The sequence below is a fragment of the Rhamphochromis sp. 'chilingali' genome (assembly GCF_963969265.1).
Source record: "Rhamphochromis sp. 'chilingali' genome assembly, chromosome: 8".
Lineage (NCBI taxonomy): Eukaryota > Metazoa > Chordata > Actinopteri > Cichliformes > Cichlidae > Rhamphochromis > Rhamphochromis sp. 'chilingali'.
The window spans coordinates 6,662,576-6,679,461 of record NC_137935.1 but is presented as its reverse complement, the minus strand read 5'-3'; the positions used below and the strand labels follow the sequence as shown (position 1 = coordinate 6,679,461).

General features: G+C 40.6%; 3 protein-coding genes across 3 annotated transcripts; 1 reads left to right on the top strand and 2 right to left on the bottom strand.

Moving 5' to 3' along the window:
• Positions 1-738: 738 nt before the first annotated feature.
• Positions 739-5,498, bottom strand: psmd8 (proteasome 26S subunit, non-ATPase 8). The gene is made up of 8 exons (XM_080888255.1): positions 5,378-5,498; positions 5,123-5,234; positions 3,740-3,812; positions 3,540-3,642; positions 3,284-3,449; positions 2,674-2,774; positions 2,116-2,227; positions 739-1,549 (listed from the first exon to the last, which is right to left on the bottom strand). The coding sequence occupies exons 2-8, from the start codon at positions 5,225-5,227 to the stop codon at positions 1,412-1,414; spliced, it is 798 nt and encodes a 265-aa protein (XP_080744381.1). The 5' UTR covers positions 5,228-5,234; positions 5,378-5,498; the 3' UTR covers positions 739-1,411.
• Positions 5,307-7,937, top strand: nup88 (nucleoporin 88). The gene has a single exon (XM_080888254.1). It carries the CDS (start codon positions 5,338-5,340, stop codon positions 7,495-7,497), a length of 2,160 nt encoding a protein of 719 aa, XP_080744380.1. The 5' UTR covers positions 5,307-5,337; the 3' UTR covers positions 7,498-7,937.
• A 1,834-nt stretch (positions 7,938-9,771) lies between these two features.
• ehd2b (EH-domain containing 2b) lies at positions 9,772-16,345 on the bottom strand. Its single transcript, XM_080888563.1, has 8 exons — positions 16,061-16,345; positions 15,927-15,989; positions 14,359-14,824; positions 14,046-14,222; positions 12,980-13,077; positions 11,487-11,899; positions 11,217-11,381; positions 9,772-11,095 (listed from the first exon to the last, which is right to left on the bottom strand). Exons 3-8 carry the CDS (start codon positions 14,577-14,579, stop codon positions 10,547-10,549), a joined length of 1,623 nt encoding a protein of 540 aa, XP_080744689.1. The 5' UTR covers positions 14,580-14,824; positions 15,927-15,989; positions 16,061-16,345; the 3' UTR covers positions 9,772-10,546.
• Between the last annotated feature and the right edge of the window lie 541 nt (positions 16,346-16,886).

Below are 16,886 nucleotides of genomic sequence, written 5' to 3'. Positions count from 1 at the left end.
GCCATTTACCATTTAGTTTGCCCCTCTGAAGCAATGAAAAGATTCACAAGACTGTGACCCAGTAACACAAATCCCACAAGCTGCATCAGCTCCAAGTGCAATTCACATCTCTTAAAAACAAGCAACCAAAAAAACCCAACAATCGTAGATTAAAGGAGTTGTACAATGAAACTAAAACAACATACCACAAATAAAAGAAAAATAGTCTGTTTTAAATCTTTTTTCATAATTGCAGAAAGGGATAATGAATAACTGAATGGATATTTATTTCAATTGCATCATCACCAGTTGCTGGGTGCTCTGAAGTCAGATATCCAACACCACCTCTGGCATGTCAGAATAACCAAAACATGCTTAGCACCCAAAGAAAAAGAAGTGCACAGGAGACATGTGGTATGGTATGGTATAGTATACGTTCAACATAAGGAATCTGGCTATCATTAATAAAATCTGAATAACTATGTGATCGTAACTAGGACCCAATCTTACCCTTAAGATGAAAGTTCAAGCATTTTACCCTTCCTTCTATTTTCCTTTGTACCATTGGTTAATAATCAGTAATTCTATTTTTGATTCCACTTCCAAATGCACCAGCTGCATCCAGCTTACTCAACATTGAAAGAGACTAGAAAAGACACTGACCAATGAAAGAAGGCATTACTATTGAGCTGCTATCAGTGGCTTAATTCTGGGGAAAGTTAGAAATGTATAAAGAACACAACACTAACATGCAAAAAGTTTGTTTTATGAATCATTTATTGTAGATCAATGTGTTTACAAAATGTCTAGTGAGGAAGAGTCAAACACAAACTTCAGTGGCAATTTTAGATACAAGGCAAGGGCAATACATTTATTTTTGTTCTACCCAGGAGAGAAAACTTTGATACAAAAAGAATTTGAAGTTCAGGGAAAAAAATGGTGAGTTTATTGACAGTTGTTTGACACTGAATACCAAAATTAGGGTGATGACTTTAAATTTTCTTACAGTTGAAAAAGAAGAGACCCAGTGTTTAAAAGAAATATCTGGGAATGACTAAAGAAAACTAAAGTTTAACGTTGGACAGATGGTATTTTGAATAAAAGAACCGGCTTTAAACACTCAGACTCTCACATGTCTGCAATATAGATATTTATATAGCAACTGCTAATTAGACCAAAGGTGATATTTTCAGTGGGGGGTTTTGTATTAAAATAAAAACCAATCTGTCAGACTTCCAGGTAGATTTGGGAAAACAGGAATAATGGATGCCAGTTGATTTGTGAGGCATAGGAAACAAATAAACCACTCTGGCAATAAAGGAAGTCATATCCCTTAGTGAAACTGTGTTTGAGCTGACTGGATGTATACTGGACCAGTGGCGTGTTTGTCTGAGTGCATCTGTACATGGTTGAGTGTGTTCCTGGGGGCGGATTACACAATCATTTCCAGCTGTCGTGCGTATTCGATGACCTGTTGTGCCAGCTCAGTAGAAGGGATGTTCACCTCTTCTGTCCGCTGTTGCTGATTGGTGAAAGAGTAATAGCCATCTGCACTCAAATTCCATCCTCTCTGAAATGGGGGAAAATGTATTCATTTAAACAAATAAAAAATAAAATGAAAATCAACAGTTACAGATTGCTTATGTAGTTATTTGACTTATTACATGCAATAATCTAGGAAGGATTTTTATTTTAATTATAGACAACTTGTTAAGGAACATCTGAAAACAAACAGTAAAATGTATCTTTTCCATCTGATGTTATGAATATTACTTATTTTTCAGGTTCTGCCTATGCACAAATTTTATCTAACATCTGGAGGGACATTTTCCTGTATATTAACAAGCCAGTTTCTGACAACTCCCCTTCCTATATCCAATCATAATGACATCTACAACATAACACGTTGATTAAGAACCAACTTAGACTTTACATAAATATTTCAGGCACCAAGGCCACCTGACAGCCAGTGTTTACCTAATAAATCTTAATAAGCATTTGCATAAGCAGAAGCAACAGAGTTAAGCAGGAACTTAATTTCTTTAAATCATGTTATCACAGCAGGAATCTAATGTCTCCTCCTCATAATATCTGGATTTGACTACAGGCTTGATTCCCAAATGAAAACAGACTTACCTTCTTGGCATAATCTGTCATCTTTTTGGGGGAACTGAAGAAAAGCACACGGGTAGCTTCACTGAACTGGATCTGCTCATACGCCTTCTCTATGCAACCTGCAATCTCGTCGCTGCAATTGAAAAGGTCAGCTTTAGTTAAAGTCATCTTCAAAGGACAGAGTTGTATTTTTAATGACGTTTTATACATTTCTACATTATTATGGCACAACACAGTGAAATGAAGTTGTTTTTCCCCCCAGAGTTCACAGTACAAATCAAGAAAACATTAAAAATTAGACAAAGACAGGAAAGATATTGTTTAAAAAGGTGTTTAAACTGCCATCTATTTCACATTTGCTCAGGTTAAAGTATTGGTACAACTATGAGAGTAAAATAAATCATTGTGTTTGTTGTGTTGAGTTGTCTTTACACTATTCACTGCAACTATGTAAAATGGATTAAAATAGCTTTTGCACACCTAACTGTTGTTATGTGGTTGTAGGCTACTGATAAATATTTTAAAATTCACAACGAATGCAGAATGTGTAAAAGGCATAGAAATCATTATGGTCCTTACCGAATTGTGTCCAGAAGAATATCTATAAAAAAGGTGTAGCTCTCAGCAGGGATGTTGCCTTTGGCTAGGAATACTTTGTTGTAGCTTCCCTCCATCAAGTACTGAAATTAGCAGAGAGAGAATAAAATATTAAGATTGCATTTACATCAAAGTTACTATAACAGGACTTAAATTATTGTGTATAAGTAAAACTCCAATAAGCCAAGCATTTGTCCAAATAAATATTTAGTTTGTGTAAATTAATATATATACCTTTAAATACATAATGGGTATAAAATATCAGAGCACACATCAATCTACCTCAGGCCAAAAGCAATCTATTAAATCTTAGTGAAGCATATAAAGGAATTACTGCAAATAGCAGTCAAACATAACCCTCTGATGCAACATCTATTATAGGATCAAAACTATTTTACAAATGTAGCTTCTATAATTTCAAGTTAACACTAATGCTAGCATGCATGCATATATATATCACTAATTTTGAGCAATTTACGGGTACAAATTTCCAATTGGACACACAAATTTTTTTTTTCTTTAACACCTGATATTACACAATAAAAATCATCCAAATCAAAATCAGGTATTGTCCATAAGTAAGCTATAGCACCTGCTCTAGAGACACTGGGTGTCTGATGTACACGTTGGTCTGAATATCTCTAGCACTCAATCTTTCGAGTTCTGTGTGAAACTCAGACACGCGATTCTGCGAAAGCAGGAAGAGCAGGTTCAGTCCAAGTAACTGATGCATGTAAGCAGCTTCAGGCAGCTCTTCCCTAAAAAAGAAAAAGATGTAAATAATTACTTCAGTTACAAAAAGACCTCAATCTTGGGCAACAAATTCTCTAAGAGAAAGTGGCATTTACTTGTAATCAAAGTAGTAACATTTTAGCTGGGCCATGTATCGCTCAAAGGATGGGATGTCCTTCTTGAGGATGCTCCATAAGGCTCCTATTTCAAGTACATCACCTAAAATACAAACATAAATTGTACTTAGAAATTATTTTGCAAGTAACTTAAAAAGCTGTTGTGTTAACTTGTGGCAGCTTGATTTGCAGGTACTCACGAGCTAAAATGAGCTGCTGCTTGGTGAGAGAGGATCCACTGGTAGGTAAAAAGTTCAGATCCAACAATGAAATCTGTTTAAAAAGAAAAGATAAATGTAACAATGTAAATCTAAATTACAACACATCATTTGTAACAGAACAAACCCCAAAGTTGGTTTTCATTGAGTTCTAACAACCTAGACAACCTTATAAAACATTTATTTTGATGTCAGACTCCTGTTGAAACTTTTTTCCTTCGTTTCTCAGTCAAACTCTGTTTTAAAAAAATAACAATTACATATACAGAGCATCTCAATGCCAGGGTTATATCACAAGAAAAAAGGAAGAAACAAGGAAGAACACAAGATACAGAGGAAAAAGCTGTAACAAGCATTAACAATCTAATTTATCAAAGTTATATTTTATTGTAACAGTTTTTTTCCCTTTTCAAGATCTTAACTATAGTGCCGTGTTGTAATAGTAATAGTTCCTAATTTAAAAAATGAATAAAGCTTGACTTGGAGATGGTCCACCTTGTTTTGTGAATGTGAAATTTCCCCAACATTATCATTTATACCCACCAGAAGGCAGTTGTCCAATAGGATGTCCTTAGTACAGCAAGGACAGCAAACTGGTGACATGATGAACCAAACCAAAGATATCAAGAACCCTTTTTGTTTTTAAGCATTGAAGAGAATGCTAGTTGTGTATAGTTAGGGGGGACGTTTCAGATTCCCCTTGGAATGCACTTGGTTATTACATTTGTATTTTTTGTCATTTAACAAGAAGCTGCAATGAGCTCTTTATCTCCAAGTGGCTGTACCAAACGTGGAATTGATTGAATTGAATAGGTGTATTTTATATATAGGCTAATATAACTTTCATAATGGTTGCTTCTTAATAGAAATATAACAGATTTGACTGACTTTGCCTTGCAAAACTGGTTGTATATACGAACAATTTTTGAATACGAAAAACATCTTTGCTGATGTCCTTATCACGAGTCACTTTAAAAAAAAAAAGCAAAGAAAAAAAGGTTCTTCTTTTTAGTGATACCTCTTTCAACTCGGCTTAAACTTGCCAAACAGAAAACTGAGCTAACGAAAGGTACAGTGACGTTAGCTTTCATTGACTAAGTTAATCATTTGTTTCATCATTATCCTAAAATGATGATATTGTTCGATCCCTCTCCAAACATTGGTTTGTAGTTAGCAAGTGAAAACTCTACACTATTCAACCAAAATTAATTTAATTATCGGTGTTTATCCAGTTACTGACGTTAACGTACAGCGTTAGCTGGGCTAGCGTAAGTTAGCAATCTGTTTGCTAACAGTGCTAACGTTTACAAATAGAAAGACTTCCTTCCTACAATCAACCCTGGACAAGCAAATGTGCGACTTTACCTTAAGCTTGCTCAGAAGGTCTCCACATTTGTTTAGGTTTGGATTTTTCTTGTTCCACTCCGCTTTAAGTGTCTCATACAGCCCAGCGGTCTCTTTCAGCGCCATGGTGATTCTGCAAAATATACGACACCGGCCACCGTAACACGTTAAATGACTGTCGTGAAAAAACCCAAAACACGTTACTGCTTCCTTCAGAAATCAGACAGTTGATCAAGATGGCGGCACTCAATTCAGAACGGTGGCTCAATGACTTACCGAATCACACGATATTCAAAATAATACGCGAGAAGTTGGATTTGGAGTGCACCTCGAGTGAAAGAGGGATCGCTAAGAACCTCACGTTTTGTTTGGGAGCGGATTTGTTCGTGTGGGACGATTCAGACCGCGTGTTTTACACAACCAACCTGCGGCACTTAAACTCAGAGGAGAGCTCCGGTAGCGGGAAGTATCAGACCTTGCTGTGCATCAACCCGCCGCTCTTTGAAGTGTGCCAGGTGCTGGTGAGCCCGACACAGCACCATGTCGCGCTGGTCGGTCAACGAGGCGTCTCGGTCCTGGAGCTTCCTCTGCGGTGGGGCAAGAGGTCCGAGTTTGAAGGCGGACGCAGCAAAATCAACTGCAAGACCATCCCGGTGGCGGAGCGCTTCTTCACCAGCTCACCGTCGGTCAGTCTGCGACAGGCTGCTTGGTACCCTAGCGAGACTGACGAGCCACATATGGTGCTGCTCACTTCAGACAACACGATCAGATTTTACAGCTTGAAGTCTCCGCAGACACCGGCCAAAATCCTGCCAGTGTCGCAGTCAGAAGACGAGAGCAGCCTCGACCCTCCGGTGCATTCGTACGCAGCTTCTCTGGGAGAGATAGCAGTGGCGTTTGACTTTGGGCCGATTTCATCCCCTCCTCGGCAGCTGGCAGGACAGGTCTCCAAAGACCAGCTGGTCTACCCTCTCTATATTCTTTACGAAAATGGGGAGACCTATGTGAACTACACGAGCCAGGTAAACGGTATAAGTCTGAGTAAACCCGTTGGACCTCTCCCCATGTATCCAGCAGCAGAGGATAACTATGGCTATGATGCTTGTGCCATTCTGTGCCTGCCATGTGTTCCGAGTATCTTGGTCATCGCCACAGAAACTGGCACACTGTATCACTGTGTCGTGCTGGAGTCTGAAGAAGAGGATGACACGGGGGCAGTGGAAAAGTGGATCCGAGGCACAGAGACAGTGCCAGCTCTTTATGTGTTTGAGTGTGTTGAGCTAGAGCTCATACTTAAAGTGGCAACGGGAGAGGACGAGGAGCCGCAAGAGTTTGATTTCACCTGTCCAATCAAACTGCACAGAGACCCTCTCTGTCAGCACCGGTATCATTGCACCCATGAAGCAGGAGTGCACAGCGTGGGGCTAATCTGGGTCAACAAGCTGCAGAGGTTCCTTAAATCAGATGAGGAGGATAAGGACAGTCTCCAGGAGCTGGCTGCTGAGAAGCGCTGCATTGTAGAGCACATTCTTTGCACCAGACCGCTCCTGACCAGTCAGTCGGCTCCAATTCGTGGTTTTTTGATTGTGTCTGACCTTGCCTTGGGCGCCACCATGATCTGCATCACCAGCACTTACGAGTGCATTCTGTTACCCCTTCTGAGCTCCATTCGCCCTCCTTCCCCTCCCCTGCTTTGCTCCCACCCAGGTCTGGGCTCTGCCAGCTCCCCTCTGCGTGGGCTGGCCGAAGACTCCTTTGAGCAGCACATTCGCAACATCCTGGCACGGAGCTCCACCAATCCTCTTGTACTTAAAGCTGGAGACAAGGACACATCACCACCACCTCCAGAGTGTCTGGAGCTCCTCAGCAGAGCCACACAGGTGTTCCGCGAGGAGTACATTCTCAAGCAGGACATGGCTCGTGAAGAGATGCAGAGGAGGGTGAAACTCCTGACAGGCCAGAAGAACAAGCAGCTGGAGGATTTGTCTCTGTGCAGGGAGGAGAGGAAGAGTTTGAGAGAAGCAGCAGAAAGGTTGGCTGATAAATACGAAGATGCAAAGTATCGCCAAGAAACCATTATGAACAGGGTTAAGAAAGTGTTGTGTAGCCTGCAAAGCCAGCTACCCATACTGTCAAACAGTGAAAAGGAAATGAAGAAGGAGCTGCAGACCATCAATGATCAACTGAAACACCTGGAAAACTGCATCAGACAGGTGAACATGAAGATGGAGTACCAGAAGACACAAGTGGGCAAGGATATGCCCGGAACTAGGGCAACAGTTTCCCTCAACGCTCCCCAGAAGAAGGTTGTTCAGGATGTCCTCAAAGAACAAGGACAGCAAATTGGTGACATGATGAAGCAGATCAAAGACATCAAAAATCATTTTAGTTTCTAAGCACTGCAGAAAAATGCTAGTTTTTTTTCTGTATAGTTGGGAAAATATTTCAAATTTTCCATGGAATGCACCGTTATTACATTTCCGTTTTTCTGACATTTGATAAGAAGCTGTAATGAGTTCTTGAGCTCTAAGTGGTTGTGCTATCTTCTTATATGCTATATCTTATATGTGCTAGTGTAACTTTACCTTTCATACTAAATGTTTTTCCTTAATACAGAATACAGAAATACAAAAGGTTGGATTTTCTCTTACAAAAAGTTGTATATTTCTACATCAATATTTTTGACATGTTAATGATTGAATCACTAACATACTCAGTTTAATGTCCCGTGTATAGGCAGGAAAAATTAAAAGTAATTTGTGCTAAACTAACCTTATACAGCTGTTTTCAATTTTGTTTGCTCACCTTTTTGCATAAAAATAAATAAATGAACTTGAAATTATTAAACTTGTTTGTGTCTCAATGTAGGATAGCTACAAAAAGCAGAAATATTAAGAGACAAATCCAAGTTAACAGTTTTATATTGACATGCATTAACTGACACGTTCACAGCTGCTGGTTGCTGTATTTGCCAGAGTACTTGGAGAAAACCTGTGTAAACAGGGGGAAGATGCAAACATCACAACGAAAGTCCCAGTTAGTAATTTAACTGCGAAAAAACAAACAAATGTGAACTGAACTAAATATTCCACGTCCTGGCAAGATGTTTGAACTTCTAAAGGAGGCTAAAATCATGTGAGTGTTTGGTTTGATATGGATGTTTAGCATAGATGCAATACATAGCATGCCCCCAGTAAGAGACACAGCAAGAGCATAACTCCTAAACAGAAGGCAGGAAATTATTTGTTTTGTCTTGGTTATTGTCTTAATAAACATTGCAAGCCAAAATTGTAAACAATGTTAAAATTCAAGTAGGGCTTCCTACACACTAGGGATTCACTTTTTCTCCCGTGTCTGAACATGTCCTTCAATGTGCACAGCTGCATGCCTCCAGTCTGCCATCTACAGCTGGGAACTCCAGTGAACAATTTCAGCATAAGATTGCCAAGAATCCTGTATCCACCAGGTGTCACCCCATCTCCAGAGCTGACGGCCTCAGTTTTTCTTCCACCACAGGTTTCCTAGTGAGGAATTCCCCACATAAACAATCAGTGACGTATAAGGAGACCCCAGTTTTGTTGAGTAAGCTTCATTGTTGGGGATCTTTGTCGTCGCTGGGGTCATCAACTGTAATTTAGGCTGCTTGCAGGGTTGCAGTGGTAGCTTGATTTGAATACCAAATATTTGAGATGGTTTATGACCCAGAATAACTATTTACATAACAGACAAGCACTGTTCAAACTGCTATTGGGATTTTTTTTTTTTTACTCTCTAAGAAGGTGTTGATAGCTGTGACTTAATAATATACAAGGAGAGCATTTTTAGTCAAGAAACTGCATGTCTTTATGATGATTTAGCTGTTTTTTCCACACACATCACCTCACACTTTTTCTCTCAGATACATAGAAGAGGGTGTGGTAAACAGCAGGGCTCACTCGGGAACAGTCCAAAAGGGGAATTTTAAGTTCTTTCATAAAGGTACAATGTTTAGATCCTGAGGAAAGTTAGCAGACCCTAGGAAAGGAGATATTAATAACTCCCAGTCCAGCCCACCACATTCTTCACATGTGAGTCACTGTAAGCTGGAGAGCTGCGAGGAAAGGGCTGCATTGCCTCTGTTTCTCATTTGTGTTTCTTTCCATGGAGGAGTGGAAAAAGAAGGCGGGGAGGCCACTCCTTCTTTAGGAAAGCCTGAAACTCTTATGTGAAATACGCAGCTCTACACAGGACACATTCACGCTCATACCACATAGTTTACACCAAAACCAAACACTGTGTGCTGGGAGGCTAATGTGAATGCGAACATAGAACTAAACTGGGATGAAGGGGTACAAATAGACTGCATGTGTATGTGCAAGAGAATGAGGGGCAGAAAAAAGGCTTCAGATGGTGGGAACGACAAGGGAAAGAGCCTCGGAAAATGGTGGTATGGGGACTTGGCAGAGGAGACTGTGAGTCACTGTTTATGTGGTCTGTCACTGAGAGACCAAGTGAGCTTGATAAAACACAAAATGTTGTTGAAAAAGAGTCAAATCAAACCCCCATAGCTATTACTTCCATTTTAGGTTATTTATTTTCAGATTGTAGGCATTTTGATAACTAAGTTTAAAAACCTTTTCAAGTTGTACAAAAGTTTTTGCTTGTATGAAAGAATAACCAAAGACACTAGACACAGTCAGGTAGTTTTATTTGGTTACAATGGTTGTTAACATAAGAACAGTTGGCAGAGCTGTGTACAGTAGTCAGTAACATGGCATTCATTCAGTCTAGTTGAGAATGTAATGTTCTTTTATGCAACGCAGATCCTGATCCTGCACATACAACGTAAACAGCGACAATTTACAAAATAATGTATAAATTCAGCACAAAAATGTGACATGTAAAGCATCAGAGTGAAATGCATTCAGATTTTTAGATTTGTACATGATTGTTCTGTTACATGGAGAAGAAAATGCTGAAAACACAACAAAATAAGTTGAAAATAAATTTCTAAATGATGCTTCACTGGACTGATCACATGTGAAAAAAGGCATATTCCTACAAATAATCTCTAATATCTAGACACTGAAGGAATGTTAAAATGTCAAAAAAGGTGTTTTTTTTTTTAAGAATAAAATTGCTCTGGAGTTTTTAAAAGTACATGCAGATTTTTGCTCACTTAGACTCAGCCTTTCATTTCTGCTCAGCAAATATATATTCATCATAAAAAAGCCAACTTTGAGGAGTCAAAGGGAAGAAGCAAACAGATCCTTTGACTTATACACAATCCTTTTCTGAAAGCCCTTGTTTGTCAACTTATATTTAAATACAGCATGTTCATTGTGCAAGATTATAATCATTCTCAGAGGAAACGTTGCATACCTAACATGCAACGTTTAGATTTGGGTCTGCAGGAAAATAAGAGCAAATACAACAGTAGCATAGGTGTGACAGCCAGTAGATGGTCTATGCATCAGAGCCTTTCTGCCTACGTTTGGAGGGTGGGATCAGACGGTTGGGAAGCTCAGGGGGAAGACCATGACCCTCCAGCTTGACCTCAATTAGGTGGCTGGCCAGGGCAAATTCTTCATCATCCAACATGCCATCACGATCGACATCTGAGAGTTTCCAGATGCGACCCAGAACAGAGTTGGGCAGGCGGGAGCTCACCATCCAGTCCTTTGCCTTGGTGCCGCTTAGTTTCCCCTCGTTGGGAGCAAGGTTGTAGAAGATTTCATCATATTTGGGCTTGTCTTTGGTCACCACCCAATCTTCCTCCTCCTCACAACCCTCTCCATTTTCCTCAACAAAGGGGTCACCTTCTGAGAAAGGTCCAGCACGGGTCCCCAAGAAGGCACCACCCTGCACACCTGGTTGATCACCTGCTTCCAGCTCCTCTTGCCTCAGGAGGGGCATCAGTTTGGCAATGTCACTGGAGAGCAACTCATCCAAGGATGCCATCAGATTAGGCTTCAAGGATTTGAACTTGGTGAAATCATGAACCATCAGTTGTTCCTTTAAAAATGAGAATAATGTGTTAGTCCTTAGATTAATAGTTACATTAGAATAAACTTTCCTGTTGTAACCACAAGTTAACAGAAGTTGCTTGTAAACAAAGCCAGTGTTTCAAACAAACCTGCATCTTAGCACAGTCTGGAAAGTCTCCAGCAGAAATGTTGTGCTGAAGCTGGATCTTGGAGAAAATAACTGGTAGCTGATAGATCAGATTCTTCTTTTTATTATCCTTCCTGAAGACAGAACGCATCTCCTGCTTCAGGTGGCTGATGATGTGGGCGTGGACCTAGGATTTCGAGAAATAAAACACACAGAGTGCACCAATATGACTTTCTGAATAATCATTTAATGAAAACATGCTGAGACGTGAACAAATATGCAACTCGCTCACCCTAACCAGACGGGCTCTCTTGACCAGATCATTGAGTTTGCGTATGGCTGCATTTCGAGGAAGGTTTTGAATATCAGCAAAGAGATCCTCCTCCTCCAGCTCAAACAACTTACGGTTGTCGTTTACCAGCAATGGCTCTGCCCAGAAGGAGCCGATATAGACACGTAGAACCTCTGGAGTGCCAAATACCTTCCCCAGGGACCACATCAGGGCACCATACACTCGCATCAGCTGCTGGGTGCCCACCATGTCTGCTTTGTTTAGCACCACACGCAGTTTGTCTTCGTTGCCTTTCAGGGCACCGATGGCCTCAGAGAACTCATCGGATATCTCTAGCTTGTGAGCATCAAACAGCAGGACGATGCGGTCCACACGTTCTGCAAACCAGCGCAGTACAGCTGGGAAGTCATACCCTGTTTAAACAAAAAAGATGCAATCACTGATTCATCCGTAGACCTAAATGTGGAGTATGCATTGAACAAACAAGGGTCAGGAGAGGGAAGAAGGTCGACACAGACACAAACCCTAAAGATTATAATCTGTAAAATCCCAAAGACTGAATTTCTGGTCACAGAGGCTTCATTTTTGTGCAAGACATAATGAAAAAGAATTCTTTGACTTAATGTATGAAAGTGAAAGTCTAATAAATTAGTTAATATTTTTTCAGGCACTGGTTGATCTGTATCAACATGATTCTACTAAATCATAAGTTCATCAAAATCCCCCCAAAGAAAACACATTCCACATACTTTTTGTGGGATGGCCACATAGATAGTTTTGGTTTTTATCTTTTTTGGTTTTAAGAAAGCATCTCTAAATTTTTGATAACTGAACTGTGGTACACACAGCACAAGAACTGATAAAAAAAAAAAAAGTAGTAGCCTACTTTTAAAAGAGCATCTCAGTATCTCTGAATAATCCAGTCCATTTGTTGTTGAGTGAGAAACTGAGACTTCTCTTTTAACATCTTATTTACTTCCATCCTCTTAGGATATAGAAGCAAATCTTGCAGATGAATATTTTAAAAAATTCTAGTGATCAAACCAAAACTGTTTACATGGCTAAATACCACCAGCGGTAAGCAAGGAAATATGTTTTCATAATTTGGGTATACTGACACTTTAAACTTGTTAGTTGCTCATGCAGATTGATTGGAATAATGGTTTGCTTGGAGCATGAGTGAATATTAAATTAGAAAAAAACAAAATGGTGTGAGGTGATTGTGATAGTTAATGCTCAACAGTACATTCTTCCAGATGTGCTCGCAGAATTGACTGCACTGTTTCTGTTCCTTATTATGATTTTATGGCTGCTGTGTACTGCAGAGATGTTTTTTTTTTTTATCTCTGCTGCCAAATGTCATTGCAACAGAGCATACTGGTCCCATGAGTTAGCCAGGCGTGCCAAGGAGATGAGTTTGTGAGCTGATGTTCAAGGACGTGTGTCTCTGCAGGCCCCCCATGCCCTCTCCTCACCTTTGCCTTTTCCCTCACCTCGGCTCACTCTCTGTTTGGCACCAGACAGGATCCCTGGTGTGTCAATAATGCTGATGCTCTCCAGAACCTGGTTAGGCATTTGGGCACACTGGAATCTAGCATATTCATCAGCAAACAAAGAATGACATAAGATTGTTTAAGAGTCTAAATTATGTGGAAATAGTCAATTCTTATCAAAAAAAGCCAGAGCGATCTCAGGAGCAGATTGAAAGCCACTCTGTCCACACACCCTGTCCCTCCCACTGAAGGCCATTGTGTGCAAGCAGGCCTCTTTTGCTCTGGGCTTCCTGAAGGAAAATGACCATTACTGCCAGAATCAAACAATAAGGCCTGCTAACGATGTGGGGCTTAGAACAACACCACTGCTTCCTGCAGCTTATGGGCTTAACGAGCCCACTGGTTCCTAGAACAGGAAGTCAACGCAAAAGGAGAGACGCAAATACATTCTCAAACATACCCTGCTGAGGGAGACAGGAACGCATGCTTGGAAAACTTGCACCAGAATGTCATGATGGAGCCCATTAACAGAAGCACTCTAAGTTCCTGTCACTTCTGGCCTGCGTGGCTATGCCTCTAGTACCTCACTTCACTGTAAGACGTAACTTCTTCCTTGGCTAACAACAGTGGAAAAACATCAGCTTGGGCAGTAAACATGACAGGAATAAACGTCACGTTTGTCCTACAGTTTCTCCAGTCCCTCCACAGTCTGTGACTTCTGTGTTTCTCTTTACCCTAAGAGGCTGTAGACCCCACTAACCTCAGTTTTCAACTTTAATACATTGCAGTTCCTGCCTGAGTACATGAACTTTCATCACCCTCTTGGGTGATATCGCTCTGTTTCACCATTTTTCCACAAATAAGGCAAGTGCCTCCTCCTCTGAAATTTGGCACAAGCACTTGAAATTCCAGAGCTAAAACACTCTCTGTAATCTTAATATCTCCTTCTCTGTTTTCCCTCCATGAGTTCTCTCACATGTTCTGCCTATTTCATGCTAAAATGTAACTGTCTCGCTTAGTGGGGAAAAAAATCACAACGCACTGTGAATAAAAGCCAGATTCTCACCTGTTGAGAAAGGTGTTTCCAAATGGATTGAGTTTGCGGAAAGGCTTGTTAGGGTCTACAATAAGGGCATTCCCTGGGATGACTGACTCCACGTCCCCATGCATGATGGCAGTGAAGCAGTCAGTGGTGGGTTCAGGACCTATCCTGCTCCCAGGAATATCCTGCTCCAGCAGATACCTGTAAATCAGACAAAAAGCTTGTAGTTTGTTTTGTTTTGTTTGTTTGTTTATATTTGCTGTCACTTAAATAAAGTAGAAATACTCAGGAGATATAAGAATGGGCAAATGTATACCATAGCATTGTAGTGTCTTACTTGATGAATGTTGTTTTTCCAGTGGAGTACTGTCCAACAACTAGCACCATAGGCTTATTGTCAAAATCTGCATCCTCCAAACTAGGAGAATGGAAGTCATGGAATCCATAGTACTGCTCCAGAGGCAGCAGTTTCTCGCGGTACAGGGACTTCAGTCCCTCTGTCACAGTGTGGATCACCTCAGGCGCCTTCTTCACATTCTTTCTCCCCCAGCGTGACATATTGATTGACAAGAGGATAGAGAGCTTCTTGCAAAAATCAGTGTCAGAGTTATATCAGTTGCTTGGAGTTATATTTCCTGTGGCCAAGCCTTGGAAAAACCTTCAGGTGTTTCCTGTATTTATACGAATGCTGCTCACTTGTCCTTGAGCCCTTCTCTGCACACACTTAGAGAAACGATAGGGCTGGTGTTTAGTTTAAAGTTGGGAGTTTCTCCTTTGAGTCAACACACTGAAACCTTTAGATCCTGAAACGCAGGGAGAAAATGAGGCAGGTAGAGGTTTAATCAAACAGAAAAAAAGAGATAACTCCACATCCCAAAAGAAACCTGTGTGTGCTTGATCAAAGTCTGCCACATTCTAGAGAAACAATGTGGAATCTAAAGCAAACTTCAGCCCACCCTCAGTCTGCCAAGCATTTTCAGTGGATGCCTGGAAAAAGTTGGTGTTCATGTTGGAAAACTTGCAAACCCAGCCCTGCATCAGGATTTGCTCAGGCACAGCTCATGCCTTTACAGTGAAATGAGTAAGACATTCTTTTATCCGCTGCAGTTCCCCTAAGTGGAACATGTAATTCGTGCACAGACTGCTCATACAAGGAGACATCTCAGGAGATAGTGTTCTCATGGAAAAACAAATGTAACCCTTGAGTAATTATCTTTTTACAGCAGTCTATATAAACAGAAACCCTGGATTAAGAGTCAAAGGCATAACTCATTATAGAAAGAGACTGACATTAAGGAAGATAGGCAAGACACATGTCAACAGATGTTAGCTCATCTGTGAAGAGCTTCTCTTGCAAATCCAATTTAAACTAGGATATTAAAAAATCTCCCCCCGAGGAAAACAGTAATCACAGTCCTGACATGTCATAAGACCAGTGTGGAAAGCCCTCTTGTCAAAATGGCGAACCCTGGAGATCTAATGGAGAGGCATTAAATGTAGCCATTATATACAAAAGTTCTGCTGCGGCCAAGCTGTACGAGTAAACGTGGATTTATGGTCTCACTGTGAAAATCAAAAAGCTGGTTTAGGCTTTGGGATCCGTTTATAATGTTTAAGGATGAAGGAAAATGCCTCGTGGGTTTGCACACCGGAATTGCAACAAAATTTTGGACCTGGAACATGGAAAGTAACATTGAAATGTGCAAGAGCAGCAAGTATCAGGGGAGTGAAAAATATCAGAAGCCTATACAGAAAGTTATTTAGCTACTTTATAAATTGTTGCACTCATTATATACCAAATCAAAGCTTAGTTTTCCCTCTACTTTACAATTACAGCTACATATTTTCAGTTAAAATGCAAGCCAATCATTACTGCCACATTTAAAGTTTAAAAGGAGTATTTACCAAGTTATTATGCAGGCTTCTTCAGGGAGTTCCCTCCAGCTCTCCAATCTTGCCCTCTGGAGCCTGGAAAATATTTTGGCTTAAGGAGATGAAAACAGTCTCTTGGGGAGCTGCAGCTACATGTATGGGTGTACCTCTAACAGCAAATAGGAACCCTCAGTGGAGCGTCAACGCAGCTGAATTAGAGGATCGTTCTTCTCCTGGGTTTAATGTATTTCAGATGAGCTTCAGATCATCTGGAAAGGGTTCCCAATCTGCTTGCTGAAAAAACCCAAGGCAAACACTCAGACACACAGGCGCACCACACCGAGGATTTTTTTTTTCTCTCTCTCCTTGCTTGCTTCTCTAAGTTTAATACACCTCCTCTTCCAGGGATGCCTGGCAATATGTGGGCAGCACTAACACTCTACTCAGGGCAAGGATGAACTAAGTCGTGGCTAGAGGGCGTGGACTGGAGGAGGGGGTTGCGAATAAATAATTTGGGTGGAGTTGCTTTTTAAAAAAAAAAAAAAAAAAAAAAAAAAAAAAAAAAAAAGACAAAATCTCCCACAGTCCTTATGCACATTTTAAATATATACAACTTCACTCTGCAATCTTTTGACTATACCTTGGAAACTCCTTGTTTTACAATAGTTGTATTTCAGTATAATCACATGCCTTAGATTTAGACATGCTAGTCCCCCACCCCCCATGTAAAAATGACTTATTCTTTCCAAATTCTGCGGATTCTCCAAGCAATGACGCATACAAACCAGCTCTATGATTTCACTTCTATGCACCACCTGCTGACTGTCCGATAGAGAACACACCCCAGTGCTGAAACCATTACCACCATCTCCTCCTCCTGACTATCATACAGTCCTCCTCGGTCAGCGTTAGTAAACGAAAGGAATGCAGCCTCGAGTGGTGGAACAGAGTTGAGGAATAAAAGAGCAGAGGACAGGACACTGCAATATTTCA

Coding starts and splice junctions, on each gene's coding strand:
- ehd2b (XM_080888563.1), bottom strand. CDS start 14,579: ATGTCACGCTGGGGGAGAAAGAATGTGAAGAAGGCGCCTGAGGTGATC. Junction 13,078..14,045: donor GGAAACACCTTTCTCAACAG/GTGAGAATCTGG, acceptor TGAATATGCTAG/ATTCCAGTGTGCCCAAATGC. Junction 11,096..11,216: donor CAGACTGTGCTAAGATGCAG/GTTTGTTTGAAA, acceptor TCATTTTTAAAG/GAACAACTGATGGTTCATGA.
- psmd8 (XM_080888255.1), bottom strand. CDS start 5,227: ATGGCGCTGAAAGAGACCGCTGGGCTGTATGAGACACTTAAAGCGGAG. Junction 3,813..5,122: donor ACCTTCTGAGCAAGCTTAAG/GTAAAGTCGCAC, acceptor CTTTTTAAACAG/ATTTCATTGTTGGATCTGAA. Junction 3,643..3,739: donor GCAGCAGCTCATTTTAGCTC/GTGAGTACCTGC, acceptor TTTGTATTTTAG/GTGATGTACTTGAAATAGGA.
- nup88 (XM_080888254.1), top strand. CDS start 5,338: ATGGCGGCACTCAATTCAGAACGGTGGCTCAATGACTTACCGAATCAC.